The sequence below is a fragment of the Camelus bactrianus genome, chromosome 28 (genome assembly GCF_048773025.1).
Source record: "Camelus bactrianus isolate YW-2024 breed Bactrian camel chromosome 28, ASM4877302v1, whole genome shotgun sequence".
In the NCBI taxonomy this organism is placed as follows: Eukaryota; Metazoa; Chordata; class Mammalia; order Artiodactyla; family Camelidae; genus Camelus; species Camelus bactrianus.
In genome coordinates this window covers 12521368-12537943 of record NC_133566.1, presented here as the reverse complement: position 1 = coordinate 12537943, position 16576 = coordinate 12521368, and the positions used below count along the sequence as shown (strand labels likewise).

At 43.5% G+C, this 16576-nt stretch overlaps 1 protein-coding gene across 5 annotated transcripts in view; it reads left to right on the top strand.

Moving 5' to 3' along the window:
- Positions 1-16229, top strand: part of IL1RL1 (interleukin 1 receptor like 1) — a 43522-nt gene extending 27293 nt beyond the window's left edge. For 3 of the 5 annotated variants that reach the window (XM_074354419.1, XM_045519670.2, XM_074354417.1), the window contains 10 exons: positions 538-709; positions 1699-1909; positions 2886-3060; positions 3152-3314; positions 4630-4701; positions 6651-6792; positions 6885-7030; positions 11313-11459; positions 12385-12552; positions 14847-16229. In XM_074354419.1, coding sequence (XP_074210520.1) covers positions 634-709; positions 1699-1909; positions 2886-3060; positions 3152-3314; positions 4630-4701; positions 6651-6792; positions 6885-7030; positions 11313-11459; positions 12385-12552; positions 14847-15205 — 1659 coding nt within the window. In that variant the 5' untranslated portion in view covers positions 538-633 and the 3' untranslated portion in view covers positions 15206-16229. Of the gene's footprint in view, positions 1-499; positions 710-1698; positions 1910-2885; positions 3061-3151; positions 3315-4629; positions 4702-6650; positions 6793-6884; positions 7031-11312; positions 11460-12384; positions 12553-14846 lie in introns of all 5 variants that reach the window. The other 2 variants (XM_074354418.1, XM_045519668.2) reach the window with 1 other exon arrangement.
- The last annotated feature ends 347 nt before the right edge of the window (positions 16230-16576 follow it).

The following is a 16576-nucleotide window of genomic DNA, read 5'->3' as shown; positions in this document are numbered from 1 at the left end:
TTTGTTGAATCCTGGGGACCAGCTGGGGCAGGGACAAATTTTAGAGGGTTTGGTGTAGTGTTTAGGGCAATTATTTGATGACTTTCCTGTATTCCCTAGTTGCTTTGTGATGACTATTTGCCTGTGTCCTTGAGCTGTGGGTCACGCAGCTGGTAGCCTATGTGGATGTCTGTGGTCTCAAATCAGTGTTTATAATATTGTGTTTTCTAGGGTCTGTTGAATTTTATGGTTTTATTTTTTTCAAAAATAGAAATTCATTTTCTTTCCTCTTAATGTAGCTTCTTTCAGTACATTCTCATGAGACTATGAAATAGCATGGCCATAGTAAGTCCTGCATGGTCCAAAGGTCCAGTAGGAATAAATGTGTCTGAAGCCTGCTCCCAAACATATTTATATATACTAAACACCTGTGAACGATTAATTCTCCTGGGGGGTATTGGGCAAGTAAAGTCATGGCTGTAAAAATTTTGCTTGTGATTTTGTATGATTTGTTTTTCAGAAGAGATACTGACAATTCTTTCCGACTATAAATCTTAGGGAGCACCATCAGCCACCTAGGGGAGAATTTCACCCTCCTGTGTCACAGATTCAATCCGAATCATCTCGAGAATCAGTTACCAACACTTGCTCTGGATGAAGAAACTGAGAATGAGAGTTTGGGTCTTGGCAGTTCTGATGGTTTTCATACCTTCCACGTCAGCTAAGTTCAGTAAGCATTGCTTTTGAACTGAAATTTACAATTCTTTACATTAAGTAATTCCAAGGACTTTTGCCTTGCTTTAAACTGCTTGCTGCCAGTTGCTCCAGCTGAATGGTAACTTGGAAAATTCATTTATGCTCTACAGTCATTCTTTATCACCAATCTATCAGGACAAATTCTTCATAACAAACATGGCATAATTTTAATTTTACGTATTCAAATACATCAAAATTTAACATGATTCTTGCACGTGGAGGCACTGTAAGCATTTGTTGACTGACAACATGCTTTGTGTAGGTAGACATGGCTGCTTCTCATTGGAGCAATGTGGGGGATTTAGCCCCAAATTAAGTCATTAACCTGTGGTACCCATTAGAATCATCATTCTAAGTGAAGTAAGCCATGAAGAGAAAGAAAAATACCATATGATATCACTCACAAGTGGAATCTAAAAATAGAAAACAGAAGACACTAATGAACTCATCTACAAAGCAGAAACAGACTCGCAGACATAGTGAACAATCTTATGGTTACTGGGGGAAAGGGGTGGGAAAGGATAAATTTGGGCGTTTGAGACTTGTAAATGTTAGCCACTATATTTAAAAATAGATGAAAAAACCCCCAAGTTTCTTCTGCACAGAACAGGGAACTATATTCAATATCTTGTAACAACCTTTAATGAAAAAGAATATGAAAACGAATATATATATGTGTATGTATAGGCATGGCTGGGACATTGTGCTGAACACCAGAAATCGACACATTGTAACTGACTGTACTTCGATTAAAAAAGAAAAGAATATTTCACAAAAGATCATAGCTCATTTACTTATTCTTTCTCAGTTAAAGTATCACCAAGTATGACCCGGTTTCTAAATTTAATCCTAGAAGAGGATATTTAGAATACAGAAATTATAATCTTTATATACGATCATTCCAGGATTTCATATCTATATAAAATATCTATATATATTTTTTTTTTTTTTTGCCATTTGCAGGCAAATCTTCTTGGGGCCTGGAAAATGAGGCTTTAATTGTGAGATGTCCCAGACAAGAAAAATCTCAATATCCTGTGGACTGGTATTACTCAAAAACCAACACAATTATTCCCACCCAGAGAAGAAACCGTGTAGTTGCCTCAGGGGAACGTCTGAAGTTTCTCCCAGCCGAAGTCAGCGATTCTGGATCTTATACTTGCATCATCAGGCGGTATTAGCCCTCTTAACCCTGCTCCCTTGTCTGAGTTGCCCTCACTTCCCTTCCCCATTCTACCTTTGTGGAACAATTGAATATATAAAGGGATTTGAAAAAAAGAGCACTTCTAGGAAAAACCCTCAGGTTGGGGTTTGGGTGATGGTGACTAACTGTTGGGATGATTAATTGCAGGGGTTAATTTTTAGCTCAGTTGGAAAAAGACCTAACTCTTTTAGTGACCAAGAGAATTGAGAGCAGTCGCTCATGTGGGGCTCCAGATCAGAACAGCCCAGCGCAAAACACAGGAACCTAGGAGCTGGGCATGTGGAGGTCTGCAGTGTGTGTCAGGGGCTGTTTCCCACTCTTGTCGATCCGAGGGGCAAGCCCCGGAGGGTAACGTGAGACTGTGTGCCTGCAGGTCACTTACCCTACGTGTAAACTGTCAAATGTCTGTGATTTTGTGCCTGTTTGGCACATCCAAGGTGTCAGGTGAACTGTCGAAAGGCAAGATGTGTATAGTTAGGTGCCTAGATTCTGAGATCAGACAGGGTTTGTTTCAAATTCATGGTCTGTCACTAGTTAGCTGTGTGTTGCCAGCAAGTTACTTCTCTATCTATAAACCCACTTTGAAGGACAGTTGTGAGACTAAAGTGAGGTAGTGTTACCACTACGAATGGTAACTCTTAATAAATACTCATTGTCTTTAATTATATTGGTTCTCCCTGGGCATTACAGCACAGACAGTATACAAAGAAACAGTGAGGAAGTCAGCTTTAGGGTTACTGTAAGAGTTATGTTTTATCTCAAATGTAACAAAAGTATTTAAAACCCTAAATTTCAGTGATTAATTTAAACTAAGAATCACTATAAAATAATAACAAGCATACATCACTTGTTTTAAGAAGAAAAGCAATATTAAGTAAAAGAGTTGCATGACGTTATTTCATAACGCTAAGTGATTTAAGAAAAGGTTTTTGGCTTATTTTAATAGTCCTACCTCCAATAAGACGGGATATGTGAATGTCACCATTTATAAGAAACCACCAGGTTGCAGTATTCCGGATTATCTGATGTATTCCACAACATCTGGGTCAGAAAAAAATTCCAAAATATATTGTCCGACAATTGACCTCTACAATTGGACGGCGCCTGTTGAGTGGTTTAGGGTAAGAGATGCGTGGGACACGGAGTAAAGTCACACGATGAATACAGACGTAAGGAGAGAATTATTGCATATGGACTGGAATTGTGTTTCAGAACTGTGCCCTTCTTCGAGGATCAAGGTACCAAGCACACAAGTCATATCTGCTGATTGACAACGCGACTCGCCAGGACACCGGTGATTATACGTGCAAATTTATGCACAATGAAAATGGTGTCAGTTACAGCGTGACAGCAACCAGGTCATTCACAGTTATCGGTAAGCTGCCAAGTTTAACAAACTGCAAAGCTTGAAGAAAGATAACATGAGAGATATTGAGCCCTTGTCGGTCTGCCTTTGCTTCATCCTCCTCCCCGAAATTCCTCTTGTCTCATCTTATCTCACATACTCACCACTATGACGCAAGAGATTTTCTAAATGCGCTATCAAGATTTAAGACAGTTTGGAGGGAAATTACTCTACGAATCCAAAGCTGTAACTGTTCTCTCCTCTATGGTTTCATTTTTCAAAGATTAAGTGAGCTGGGTGCTATTTGGAGAACAAGATTAACTCTCCTCCTCCCAACTTGTTGTCAGAGGTTCTGCAAATAGAAAAAAAACCAATCTATTTAGTCTCTATTGTAATTAACTGGATTAGAAGTTTAGTGAGAAGTTTTATGCAGAGATACGCAGATATCATTGGGTGGTTTCCAATCTTGATTTGCTGTGCATTCAACATCATCAGTGACCTCAAGTAGGTCATTTAATTCTAACTTCTTTCTTTCAAATTTACTTTATATTCTGTAAAAGTCCTGTCAAGGGGCAAGACTTCACAATCAAGCACGTCAAATCTCCAAGGAGTTGGGGGTCTGGTCTCCTCAGCATAGCTCGATCTGTGGATGCAGGTGAAGCGGCTCCTGAATGGGTGGTGGAGTTCTTAGGGCAGAGCAGCAGTGGAGAGAAGGTTTCCTGTGGGGTTTTTCCAACAGTGTTCCACTGCTGTAACACGGACGTGGCAGGCCGTACTTCTGTCAGTGCCTCTTGCTGCTTCACAGCAAAGCCCGCAGCGCTCCTTGATTACACTGTCCTGAAATAAGTGAGAATCAAAGGGTGCGGGAATGCAGCCTGGCCCCAGAAGACCCCCTTTCACTGTCTCTAGCCATCAGTGCCACGGGGATTAGAACCTCCTGAGACAGTGGGCCACGTGGGCGGAAAGGCGTGAGCAGAAGTGTGGACTTAACATATTTATCATTTTCATGAATCTTTGGAAATCTTCCCTTTAGCACGATGCTTGTTCTCCAGAACTGCAACTAATTTAATAGGTTGGACAGCCTTTCTTTTAATGATTGAAAAAGAGAATAAGAAATGACAAAAACCATCACAGGTTGTAAAAGGAAGTATTACTTGAATGTTTTTGTTACATTTGTGTGTGTGTGTGTGTGTGTGTGTGTGTATTTGTGGCCATGGGTCACTGGCAGAAAAATGTGAGAAACATCACTATGAAATAGGACAGAAATATGAAAATACAAGGTTTACAGTGATGACCACCAATTGCGCTCCTAGTATTTTTATTCTCTTTTCATCTTTAATTTCAGGTGAGCAAGGCTTTTCTCTGTTTCCAGTGATTATAGCCCCTTCACAAAATGAAACAAGGGAAGTGGAGATTGGTAAGAAAACTTGAATGCTGTCAGTGTTGCATGGAAAATCCTTCCATATGACCCCTGTTCTGAATTCCCCAAGCGGTGGGGTGGGGGGCGGGGGTTGCGGGTCAGGCCATTAGCATAGCAGATCTTGAGGATTAAATGAGACGTCATGTTTGGAAACACCCACCTCAGGCACTCGCTAATAGTAGGAGTACGTGGCCACAGCAATATTCAGCACTTCCATCTGTGCTGCACTTTGTAACTCACGCTGCCTTCACGTGTGCTGTCTCGTTTCCCTCTCACTTTTATCCAGGCGGTAGACAGTGTCCCCACTGTATGCTTGTGGACACTTTGGCTCAGATAGGACGCACCCAGGGGCGTGGACCATCAGTGACAGAGGGATGAGGAGCCAGACTTTATGCTCTGCCCATCTCTGCCTTTCCTGGCTCCCCACTAGAAGTGGGGTCCCACTCAAAGTTCTCAGCATGTAAAACGAGACCACGCTGACCACCTCAGGGTTGGTCCACGGATTTGCAGCACGTCCACAATCTTCCCTGCCTTTGCCCATGTGGTCCCTCCTTCTCATCCCTCAACACTATGCTCAGATTTCACCTTGTCTGTGAAATCCCCCACGCCAGCCTCCTTGCCTGCCAGAGGGCAGGATCAGAGCCACCGTCCGATCAGGTCCAGAGGCACCTGTGGCAGCCCTGCTCCCTGCACTGACCCTTCGCTCCGTGTTCCCGTGCCGCTTTGTCAGTCTTTCTGCTAGAGCACTGGACCACCTTGTGTTCTCATCGTTTGTTTATGGCACTGTCACCTTCCAAGGGACTCTGAACTCCTCATACCCCTCCAGACACTTGATTCTTTTTTTTAACGCCTTTATTGTGGCCTGGTTCCTGTACAGTAAACTACACATATTTCAGATGTACAATGTGATGAATTTTGATAGATGTATACACCAATGAAACCATCACCACAATCAAGACAGCTAACATTTCCATCACTCCCCAAGAGGTGCCAATTTTGGATTCTCAATTTATCCCTTCTCACCCCTTCGACCCCCTGGTAACCATAAGTTTGTTCTCTATGTCTCTGAGTCTGTTTCTGTTTTGTAGTTTAAGTTCATTTGTGTCCTTTTTTTTTTTTAAGTCCACATATAAGTGATATCATATGGCATTTTTCTTTCTCTTTTTGGCTTACTTCACTCAGAATGATGATCTTCAGGTCCATCCATGTTGTTGTAAATGGCATTATTATATTCTTTTTTATGGCTGAATAGTATTCCACACATATATGTATATGTGTATATATATATATGTATATATCCATCTTCTTTGTCCAGTCATCTGTCAATGGACATTTGGGTTGTTTCCATGTCTTGGCATATGCTTAATTCCTGACCCAGGAACTAAGGGCTCTGTAAGAGATGGCTGAATGTTGTCCCAAGGCAGGAAGCAGGTAGCCCTTAAGCTTTCAGTTCTGAAAGGAGGAAGTCTCAAGTTACAGCAGTGAGGATGGAGAGGGCTTTTACTGAACAATTAAACACTGGCATTGTAGTTGAGTCAGGTAAAAGGGTTTTACCCACTAAGGCATCTCTCTATAGAGAGATGAAGAGAATTCTGTAGGAGGAGAAAGGTGGGGAAGGGAGCAGTTAAAAAGAAATAGCAATTTAGAGTAAAGGGAAATCTTAGATTATAATGTAGTATCGGATAAACCTCTTTAGTTTCTGCTGCAGGGGAGAGGGGAGAGGGGAAAGGGAGCCGAGCTTCAGCCTGAGCTGTGGGATGAAGGTGATGGGAGACGGGGGAGGCAGAGAAGGTGCAGACGATGAGGGAGGGAAATGGGAGTCAACTCATGGCACCTCTAGGTGTTCGATGAGTGTTTTCACACTAAATTTAAATTTAAATTCATTGCACTTAAGTACTACTTGCAGAACTTAATTTTATTGATGCATTTCTTTCCTTCTCATCTAGGAAAACCAGCAAACATAACGTGTTCTGCCTGCTTTGGGAAAGGCTCTCAGATCATGGCTGAGGTCCTGTGGCAGGTGAACAGAAGCAAGGTTGCAAACTTTGGTGAAGCAAGAATCCAAGAGGAGCAAGGGCAAAATCAAAGGTATTTTAAAATTTCAGTTAAAGCATCCCCTCCCTTTCATGAAAGTTTGCAACTGCAGTGTAAGCACTGAAAGTAACAGGTTGCCTTTTTAGTTCTAGCAATGAGCTGACTTGTCTAAACACCGTTTTAAGAATAGCAAGTGTAAAAGAAGAGGATTTGTGGCTGAACTACAACTGTCTGGCCCTGAATTTCCACGGCTTGGCCGTGCACACCGTACGACTCAGGAGGAAAAATCCAAGTAAGGCGTGTTTCTGAGACTTTGGTCACCCAAGTTTGCTGTATCGACTATGAGCGGACATCATTTTCTTAGAGAAAAGCATGTTGAAGTGTGGTTCCAGGGGGACCCATCAAGACAACAGAGGGGTCCGGCTCATGAATCGTGCTTCTCCTCTTCAGAACACTGAGCACTTGTAGCCTGGTCTTCTTGGAACATTTCCGTCTGTCTGGTTACCTCTCTACGGGGTCTGCCTCCTCCTCCTCCTCCTCCTTCCCACTCCTCTTGTTGGTTCCTCCTCAACACCCATCTGCTTCCTTGGCCATCCTTCTGCTTTCTGATTCGTTAGCTCTCTGTCTCACTGTGTGGGAGGGAAAACACACCAACAGTGAGCTGTGAACGTGTCCTTTCGTTACGTTTTATAACTGTCGTTAACATAAACATGTTCCTTTTTATAATTTGTATTTTTTTTTGTCCTAAAGAACATGCATTTATTTTAGTGAGGCTGACAAAGTGGACTAAAAGTAAAGTGTGTAATTGCTGCCCATTCCAGTAAGAAAATCTTAGGAGCTGCTTTGTAATGATAGTTAAACAATTTAGGTGGAACTCAGGGGAAGTCTGGTAGCTCAGCCCATTGCTTTATTGTATCTGTTACTCAACACGCAACTGAGGTACCACCTCTTCTGAAGAGCCTTCCTTGACCACCAGTTTGGAATACATTGTCCTCTTCCTTCTGTGCATTCCTGCAGCATCCTGTCTCCATCACTGCACTCACCACACCCTGCTCTACGTGACTGTAAACGCCACGAGGGCAGGGATGGCATCTCACCCATCTGTGTGTCCTCAGGCTGTGGGGCAGTGCTGGGCACCAAGCATGTGCTCAATGAATACTTGCTGAATGAAAAAATGAACACACACCAGAGTTATCCAGGAAGGCTGTTTTTGTACACTTCCCTTTCTCTAGCTACAGGCTTCATGACACAATAAAACAATAACATACTTATGTTGGTTAAATCGAACAACTTTACTCACAGATTAGGAAGGGCAAATTAGTTGTGTTAGTTTGCAGTTTTATCTAAATCTAGCATGCTTTTACTGATTTCCTCCTATCTTGATGCAATAGCATATAATTAGGCAAATATGAAACTGACTACTCTTCAATGGATTAATTTCAGACCTATATATAATCTCTCAAAATGTAACATCCTCTTTTGCAAATATTCAGGGCTACAAGGAAGCGGCAGGTGGAGAGAAAGTCCTGTCTCTGGTGTAGGCAACAGGAAGATACACCGTAGGGAATGCAAAACAGAAACGAAGCCATCAGTCACTGTGGTTTTTATCGCCAGCACACCCAGACATCGTTACACCCGTCAGTGAGGACACGCTCCCACTCCCAGGGGCACGCTGGTCTTCTCCCAAACCTTCCATGTCTCACTGCACGCACTGATGGCAGCAAAAATAGTTTGACAAACATTTCCTTCCTGGCGCCTGTCAGTTCCCTCACTTGTTTGCTTGTCCAGGTAGAGACACCTCGTTTGTTAGATGGAGCATTTAGTCCAGTGGGATAAATGGTGGGGAGAAAAATTTGATATTTTAACACTTGTCACTCCAAGTGCCACTATGTAGAAATTACTCAGTGTGTCTGTCAGTGAGTCAAAGGGAGAGCTAAACTCCCAGACTATACCCCTCAGTGGGGGTGTAGCCCAGATTAATTTGGATAAACCCACAAAGGCACAATATGATTGGGAGAGATGAGAAGACAGACCACCAGTTTGATATGAGCGTTTAGTCTCTGCCTGAGGTGGTGCTTGGGATGTTCTTTGTTTTAATTCAAATTTAACCACCGGTTTGTAAGTTTTTATAAAACAAATGGCAACGTGACTACTGCCGATGATTTTAAATGCTGTCGTGTTTCTTGTGTCACCAGGATTCTGCCAGTTATAGCTGTGTCACCCCAGGACATGTGGATCGTGTTGAGATGTTATGTCAGGGCGACGTTCGTGGTGCTGGTGGGCACGGTGGACCCCGCAGGAAAGCGGAAGCCACGCCCCCCCCCCAGCTTTGTTTATCTCGTCCTTACGCCCACTCTGTGCTTACGTGCTCCTTTTATGAATGTTCTCCGGGTCCCTGTGCATTGGAATTGTTTTCACGTTACATGTACTTGGTGATTTCGCTTCTTTCAATTTATCTGCATTTGCTACCGTCCACCTATTTTTCTTCAAATCAACATGGTTACACTGTTTCAGCAACTGTGTAAATTAAACTCTTTTGTCACAGCTGCTCTTGAGGGTCACACCAAATTCCTTTATTTCTAATCACAGAATAAAAGAAACTACAGCATTGTCTTGAACTTTAAAAACAAAAACTCAAAAACGCTGTGTCCTCATGGTGTTAAATATTATTAAATACTTGATACCCATAATAATAATAAGAGTACACATTTATTCATTGCTCCCTACACACCAGGACCTGTTTCATTTTTTCCCATCTAATTTTTCATCTATTTTATCAAAACCCCAAGAGGAAGAGACTTTTTAGACATGAGGAAACTGGGGCAAAGAGAGGTTGGATTAGTGACCAAGTGCATCGTTACAGAGGCAGGATTCAAACGCAACCAGTGTTTCCTGTTTATAAGCACTTACAGAAAGTATTCAATGTTTGGCCATCACATACAGGAATTATTTATACGTTTATAAAGTCTCTAACATTTAGGAAGATACTGAACATCAACTGCCTTCAATGCCTTGGAATAGCGTCTTCTATTTGAAAGTAGCCAGTCGCATGTGTAACCACTTACCAACAACCTCCACAAGAAATACGGATGCCCAGTGTGCACCCAGACAGCCCTTTAAGTAAGAGTGGACTGGGGAGGAATCCTGCTGAAATAATTGACTTAGGGAGTATTTATCATTTAAACTGATGACAGCAGACATGGAGCTCGTGGCCAGTTTTCGGTGTTGAATGAGTTCAGCTTGGTCATTCTTGCCTTCCCCGTGCTGGAGACTCAGGGAGCCGAAGGAATGGATGGAGGAATTTGCAGATAGGGGCCGGTGATTTTCTCTGGCCAAACTGGCAGCCCAAGCTTTGAGACCAGATGAACATGAAAAGAGAAATATGTGGCCCAGTCTCACGTGAGAGCCCTCGCCCAGTTTTCTTTAAGTGGGACTGTTTTAAGATTGGAGAGTTAACAGTTCTTAAAGAAGGACGTAAACGTAAAGGAGCCATAAATCCTAGTGGTAAGCATGGTTCTCGCCTTCACTTTGTCTGTATCTGATACACGGAAGATGGGGCCACCTTGCACACATACGTTGTGAAGCAATGAGTAAGGATAAAGGCTCAGTGATGGCTAAATAACGTTCCCCAGAAGGGAAATCCAGGGTCTAATTAGGACCTAAAACCCAGTCATTTGACTTCATCAGCTACGCATTAGATTTACATGGCTCTTGTTTCTTACCTGCTCTCCTAAGTCACCAACCCCAGATGCAGTAAGTCCCCAAGACTTGTTGATTCTTCCTTCTCAATGCCGCCAACACCAGGCTTGTCTGTTCCTCTCTCATTATCACACGAGTCTGGACCCCACTCACCTCTCACCCCCAATACTGCAGAAACCTCTATCCCATTCAACTCTGAGTACCTGTGGTCCTTTTCTGCAGAGACTAACCCTCCACTGCCATCAGATTAATCTTGCTAAAAAACCATGCAACGCTCTTCATTGGCTCCCATGACCAGAATAGAGACAAACTGCTTCAGCTAGAGCTTCGAGTCTGATCAGAACCTAGTCCTGGATCCACTTTTCCACTTATATATTCCAGTAATTCCCCAAACTGGATTCTCCCCCTTCCTCAGAAAACTCCCTGCCATCTCTGACCTTGGGCTCAGAGCATCCTCTCTTGCCAAGAGTGCATTTCTTTTCCTGCAGCCACCTGAACCTTACTCATCCTCCAGGGGCCTCATCTTACAGGGAGCCTTCATTGCCCAGACCATCATGGAGTGAGCTCTCCTTCCTAAAAACTCTGCTCGCTAAAACTAATGCTTTCACTTCCTGTCTTAGTTAAGTTTACACGTGTCTCTGCATCTCTTATGCTTTGAAAATCTCCTACAATGCCTCGTCTTGTGCCTTGCACAGAATTGAGGCTCAGTAAACATTAATTTACTGATTCTTACAACAGCCATGTAAATTCCATGTGGGCACCCTTTGTATGAATCTCTTGTACTCCCAATGGAAGCCAGAATCCATGTTTTCGTTTATTTTCTTGTTTTAGTAATAATAGTGATCATTTTTCTCCTCCCTCTGTCTTTTGAATAGTCGACCAACAGAGCACCTACTACCTACTTGCAGGATTTGTCATATTATTATTGTTAATCAATGTCTTGGTGATAATTCTGAAAGTGTTCTGGATTGAGATTATTCTGCTCTGGAGAGACGTAGCTAGACCGTACAAAACTAGGAAAGGTAAGTGGCAAGTTTCAAGTTTTCTTCAAAAGGAAAGGTCCTATGATGGCTGTTGGTTACTTGTCTAATAACTTCTTAATAGCTATGCTTCTAAACCCAGGTTCCCTTTTGCTTGCTAGCATCTTACCAATAAACCTTTTCACATCCACTCACAGGACACTCTCCATCTTGTCTTGTCGTTTCTCTTGGTTCTGAGATTCATCTCAACAGCTCAAATTCACCCCCCCCTCCCCAGTAGGATTTCTATTCCTACTAAATCCCCAATAATAAAATCTGCTCCAACCCCAGAAAGGGCATTTTGGAAAATGTGTGTTGGCAAAACTTAATGGAAGTCAAAACATGAACAAAACTTTTTCCTGTTTTCCAGACGTGAGCAGGTGCACAGCATTCTTTCATTTGGCTGCAGATAAACTCTAGATTCTCCACGTGGGTCCCTCAACTAGAGATAATTGTCTGACCTGTGGGAAACTCAGATCGCTTAAACACTTCTACTCTCTTGCCACTGTTGGCCTTTGGCACTTTCACTTCCCCGGGAGAAATTCGCTTCTCCATGGGGAAGACAAAAGATGACGCTGAATTCTGTCCAACACAGCAGAAAGCCCCTTAATCCATGACTGTCAATACTTATTAATAAATTATCGATCAAACTTGATGATATGGTTGGGACTAAACTGGTCAGGCTCTTGCCTGTTCTCTGTTGTTCTGTCTGAGACAATAAGAAGGGGGACTTTGGGACCGAGACCGATTCCCTGATGACATTTGACAGCAGTGGACTGTTTTCAACATCTCTGGATCCCAGAATAATTGCGGGGATGAGATGCACTTGCCAATGACCACGAAGCTCCCTGAAGAACGTCCACCAAGACTCAGATGAGAAGTTTCTAGGGCTGAGTTGTAAAGTCGTGTTTCTTGTTCTCACTTTCAGATGGGAAGGTCTACGATGCTTATGTGATCTATCCACGGAACTGCAAAAGCGGTTCGGAGGGGGCCGGCTCTGTGGAGTACTTCGTGCACCAGATTCTGCCTGACGTTCTTGAAAATAAATGTGGCTACACGCTGTGCATCTATGGGAGGGACCTGCTCCCTGGAGAAGGTAAACTTATCACCATACATCAGGGACAGAAGTTCACTCTGCCCCTAGCTCACTCTATGTCCACGTCTAGGATAACTCACAGTTCCTTAGCCTCTCTAGAAGATTTGGAGGAGGACTTAAAACCCAGAGAAGTTTGTCCTAATACCCAGAGGCACTGGCTAAAATACTTGAAAGGACTCAGAAAGTCTTTGTGGTTTTCCTTATATGGGTGAAACGTCTGCGAACTTACATTCTCACAAAAACAAACAGAATCGTGTTTTCTGTTTCTTAATATTCCTAGCCGATTTCAAGTGCTTCTGACAGTTGGGTCACAATCCCAGCATTTCAGTGGTCATTCTCCTTTCTCTCCGTATTTACGTCAAGTACCTATGAACCGTCCTTCTAACCCTTCCCGGATTCCTGAGGGACCAAGAAGCATTTGGAATGTAAATGAGTCAGGGACATCGTGAGCATCAAGTCCTTCAACGTTAATGTTTAGGAGACTGAGTTTAAACTGGCATTCTTAGTGAATAGAGGGGTTCAAGTGACTACAGGATTAAAGGTCCACACGGCAGGCGAATCTGGTTTACCCTGCAATGTTTGGGTCACGTTAATGGCCTCGTACCAGCCTGGGAGACATACAAAGTGCACAGTTCAGGACAACGTAAGCAGAGTCTCCCTGGAGGTCCCCCTCTTCCTCAGCTCTCCCCACTGGTTACCTGTGCAAGCAGAGAGGACTCTCGTGGTGCTCAGATGCTCTCTGCATGTTCAACCTCTGCTCATGAGGCTGCAGGTGTTGGTGACATCACAGATGGTGACATGCAGACGGTGACATCATAGCAGGTGACCAATCTCATTTCTAGTTACAACCCTCCCCAGCCAAACATGAGTGCCAGGTTGCTGGCACTAAGCTTCTGTTGCCTTGATTGTGCTGTATTTCATTTGGAAAGATTTCCCACCTCCCCTCTCTCAAGTACGTCCTCTGAACTTGCTTCAACCAAAGTAAAACAAAATCCAATAAAACAACACCAAACTTCGCTCTTCCCTTAGAAAAAGTTCATGACGGGCTCATGCAGTGTACTTCTTCCCATGACAGTTACTTTCCATCTGTTCCTTCAAATCCACTCTGTACCCTTCTCTATCCAGTGGCTCTGCATGGCTGACCCTCATGGAATCCATCAGCCCCTTGCCCTCTGCTCCACGCTGGGTTTGGCTAATAAGAGACACTGGCAGGCGCTCAGAGGGCAGGACGCACCCCTGCCCAGTCCGGATGGGGTTGCCAGGGTAGCTGTGCACCTCTCCGCTGGAGCCCTGGCTCCTGTCGGCCAGCCCTCCTCAGCCACGACACAGCTTGGGCACCGTAACCGCTCCCTCCCGTTCACACGTGGTGGGTGGCCCTGGCTCCCCGGTATGCCCAGTTGTGGGGCTCTGCACCATTCCTCACTGATTTCCCTTGGCTCTGCCCACATCTTCACTAAAGTCTCTTTACTCAGTCCTTTCGAGTGTGCCATGCTTTCTCTTAGGATCCTGACTGACACAAGGTGTTTGTCTGGCACTGTTTGACATTCATTTCCTTACTGCCGACTTCGTCGATTGGCGGTCTTTAGCCACCACTCTGTAAGAACATCTTGAGTTGTTTTGTTCATGGTTGTGCCTCCTTAATCACGCTGGTACCTCCTTGCCCTGAGAACTGAGTGTTTTACATGTTCTCAGCCCACCCAGAAGTGAAGTGAGTCACAGTGAACCTGATGCTCTACAAACATTGACTTGATGAGGGAATCCGATCTTTCTTAAGATTTCTCTAGTCTGATCAAATCAGCTTCTAAAACTGAGACTATGGGAGGGGGCGTGGATTGGACCCAGGACTCCCTGGAGAATTAAGTCAATTCGGAGAAGCAAGGGTTCCTGAGTTTGTGCTCTTTGATATGAGAGTTAAAATTCTAAGTCCTTTTATAACATGGAAGCTAATATCCCAAGAAGATAGTATGTAGCTAATGAGCCTGAATTCCAAGTCTCCTGCTGAATCTCTCAATGTTCACCTTGAACTGAAGGACTCTGTTTAGTTAGGACCCGCCTGCCTGGGAAAGAGGAGGGCGTGGGGTTGATATTCTCACAGTGAAAGATGTAAGATGACACAACAAGTCCTCTATCCGTGTACACGCCCACCTTTCTGAATAAGCGACCTGATCAGTATCAGAATCTCACACCTGATTATAACAATAAGAGTTTTTCTTAAAGTTCAGAATATTTATGATCAAAGCATTAGACTTACAGACACAACACTGGGACACCCTGTCTGTGTCTTTTGTTCCTAGATGCAGCCACTGCCATGGAAACCTGCATCCAGCAGAGCAGGCGACACATCTTCATCCTGACTCCTGACATCGTGCACAGCAAGGAGTTTGCCTACGAGCGGGGGGTCGCCCTGCACAGCGCCCTCCTCCAGAACGACTCCAAGGCCATCCTGGTTGAGATGGAGGCTCTGTGCCCGCCCGGCGGACTGCAGCTGGAGGAGCTTCAGGACTCCCTCAAGCACCTCGTCAAAGTGCAGGGGACCCTCAAGTGGAGGGAGGACCACGTGGCCAACAAACGGTCCCTCAATTCCAAGTTCTGGAAGCACCTGAGGTACCACATGCCTGTGCCAAGCAAACCTCCAAGAAAGACTCCCAGCTAGGCATCCTTGAGAGCCCAGGGGCGGCGGCCCTTGCTCTGATGGCCAACATGCCTGGTTTTGTAGGTCTGAACCCCTCGCAGCTGGGTCACAGACACTGTACCCGATGTGTACCAGAGAAGTAAAAATGTCAAGGGTGTTCAGAGCTCAGGTTTCATGCACTAACTGTATTTCCATTTCCCTGACTCTGGGTGGATGTAAAATGTCCAGAGATTTTTATTCTCAGCCCCTCTCTCTCCACCGTATATTCTCTCCCCCATCTTCCTTGGCTGGTCCTTCTCCATCATGGCCCAACCTCTTCTCACTACCTCTTCCCCTCTCTCTCCTTATTCCTCATCAATATTTTACATGTTGAACATCAAACTGAAAGTTGTAGAGTTAAATTTTCAGGTAATCTTGAAGAACACTCAAATCCCCTCGAACAGAACATTGGTGCTAAGCTTTGTTCCAAACATGCTAGGATTTATTAGACATTATTTGACCAGATGCTTATGTTTTATTGTATCAATATTGCTAGTTTTGTTGGAGTTTCTTCCCCAGTTACTCGATTATCATTATGATCAGTTTTTTTTTACAATCTTTTTTTTCAGTTCTAAAATTTCTTTCATATATTTTTATTCTCTTTAGAGATTTTTTTTCTCACTGAAAAAGTTACAGAAGAACAGAAAGTATAATAGAAGAAAAATAACAAAAATTATTTGTGAATCCATCATCCTAAGATTATGACTTTTAAACATTTGGGTAAACTTGCATTTTTAAAAAATGTTAATTTGTAATTCAATGCACCATATATATAGCAGGGATCACACAATGTGTAGTCTTTACACTTTTATCTACTCAACATTATGATAAAAGCATTTGACGTGTCATTTAAATTTTAACATTTTGAAACACTCATAGTGTTCCATCTCATGGTTGTGCTGCAGGTGATGTGTCCAATTTACATGGTCATCATTATAAATGATTCTGCCATGGCCATGCCAGTACATATCTCCCAATTAAAGCAATTTTTTAAAAATTTGATAAACTTCGCTTGTTGTAATTTTTCTATGAAATGAGTAGCACATTTTGGCAGAACTGTTTTGGTAAAACTGAAGTTAATTTGCACAGCCAAGGCTACTCTCTTAAATTCCTTACCGTTCACATCCCTCTGGGGGCTCAGCCCATCAAAGCTAGGGCTGAGGCACCTACAGGCTGCGAGTCCTATCAGAACTCAGATTTTGCACGTGGCTGGAGATCCTACTCTCAACTGAGATGCTGTGTAAAGTGTGTGATTTCGTATTTAACTGCAAAAGGAGGCTGCGCTCCAGACCCTTGAGTGTCGTCTTGAACTCACTGCCGTTCAATTCCTTGTAGAATCTTACCTGGAAAGAA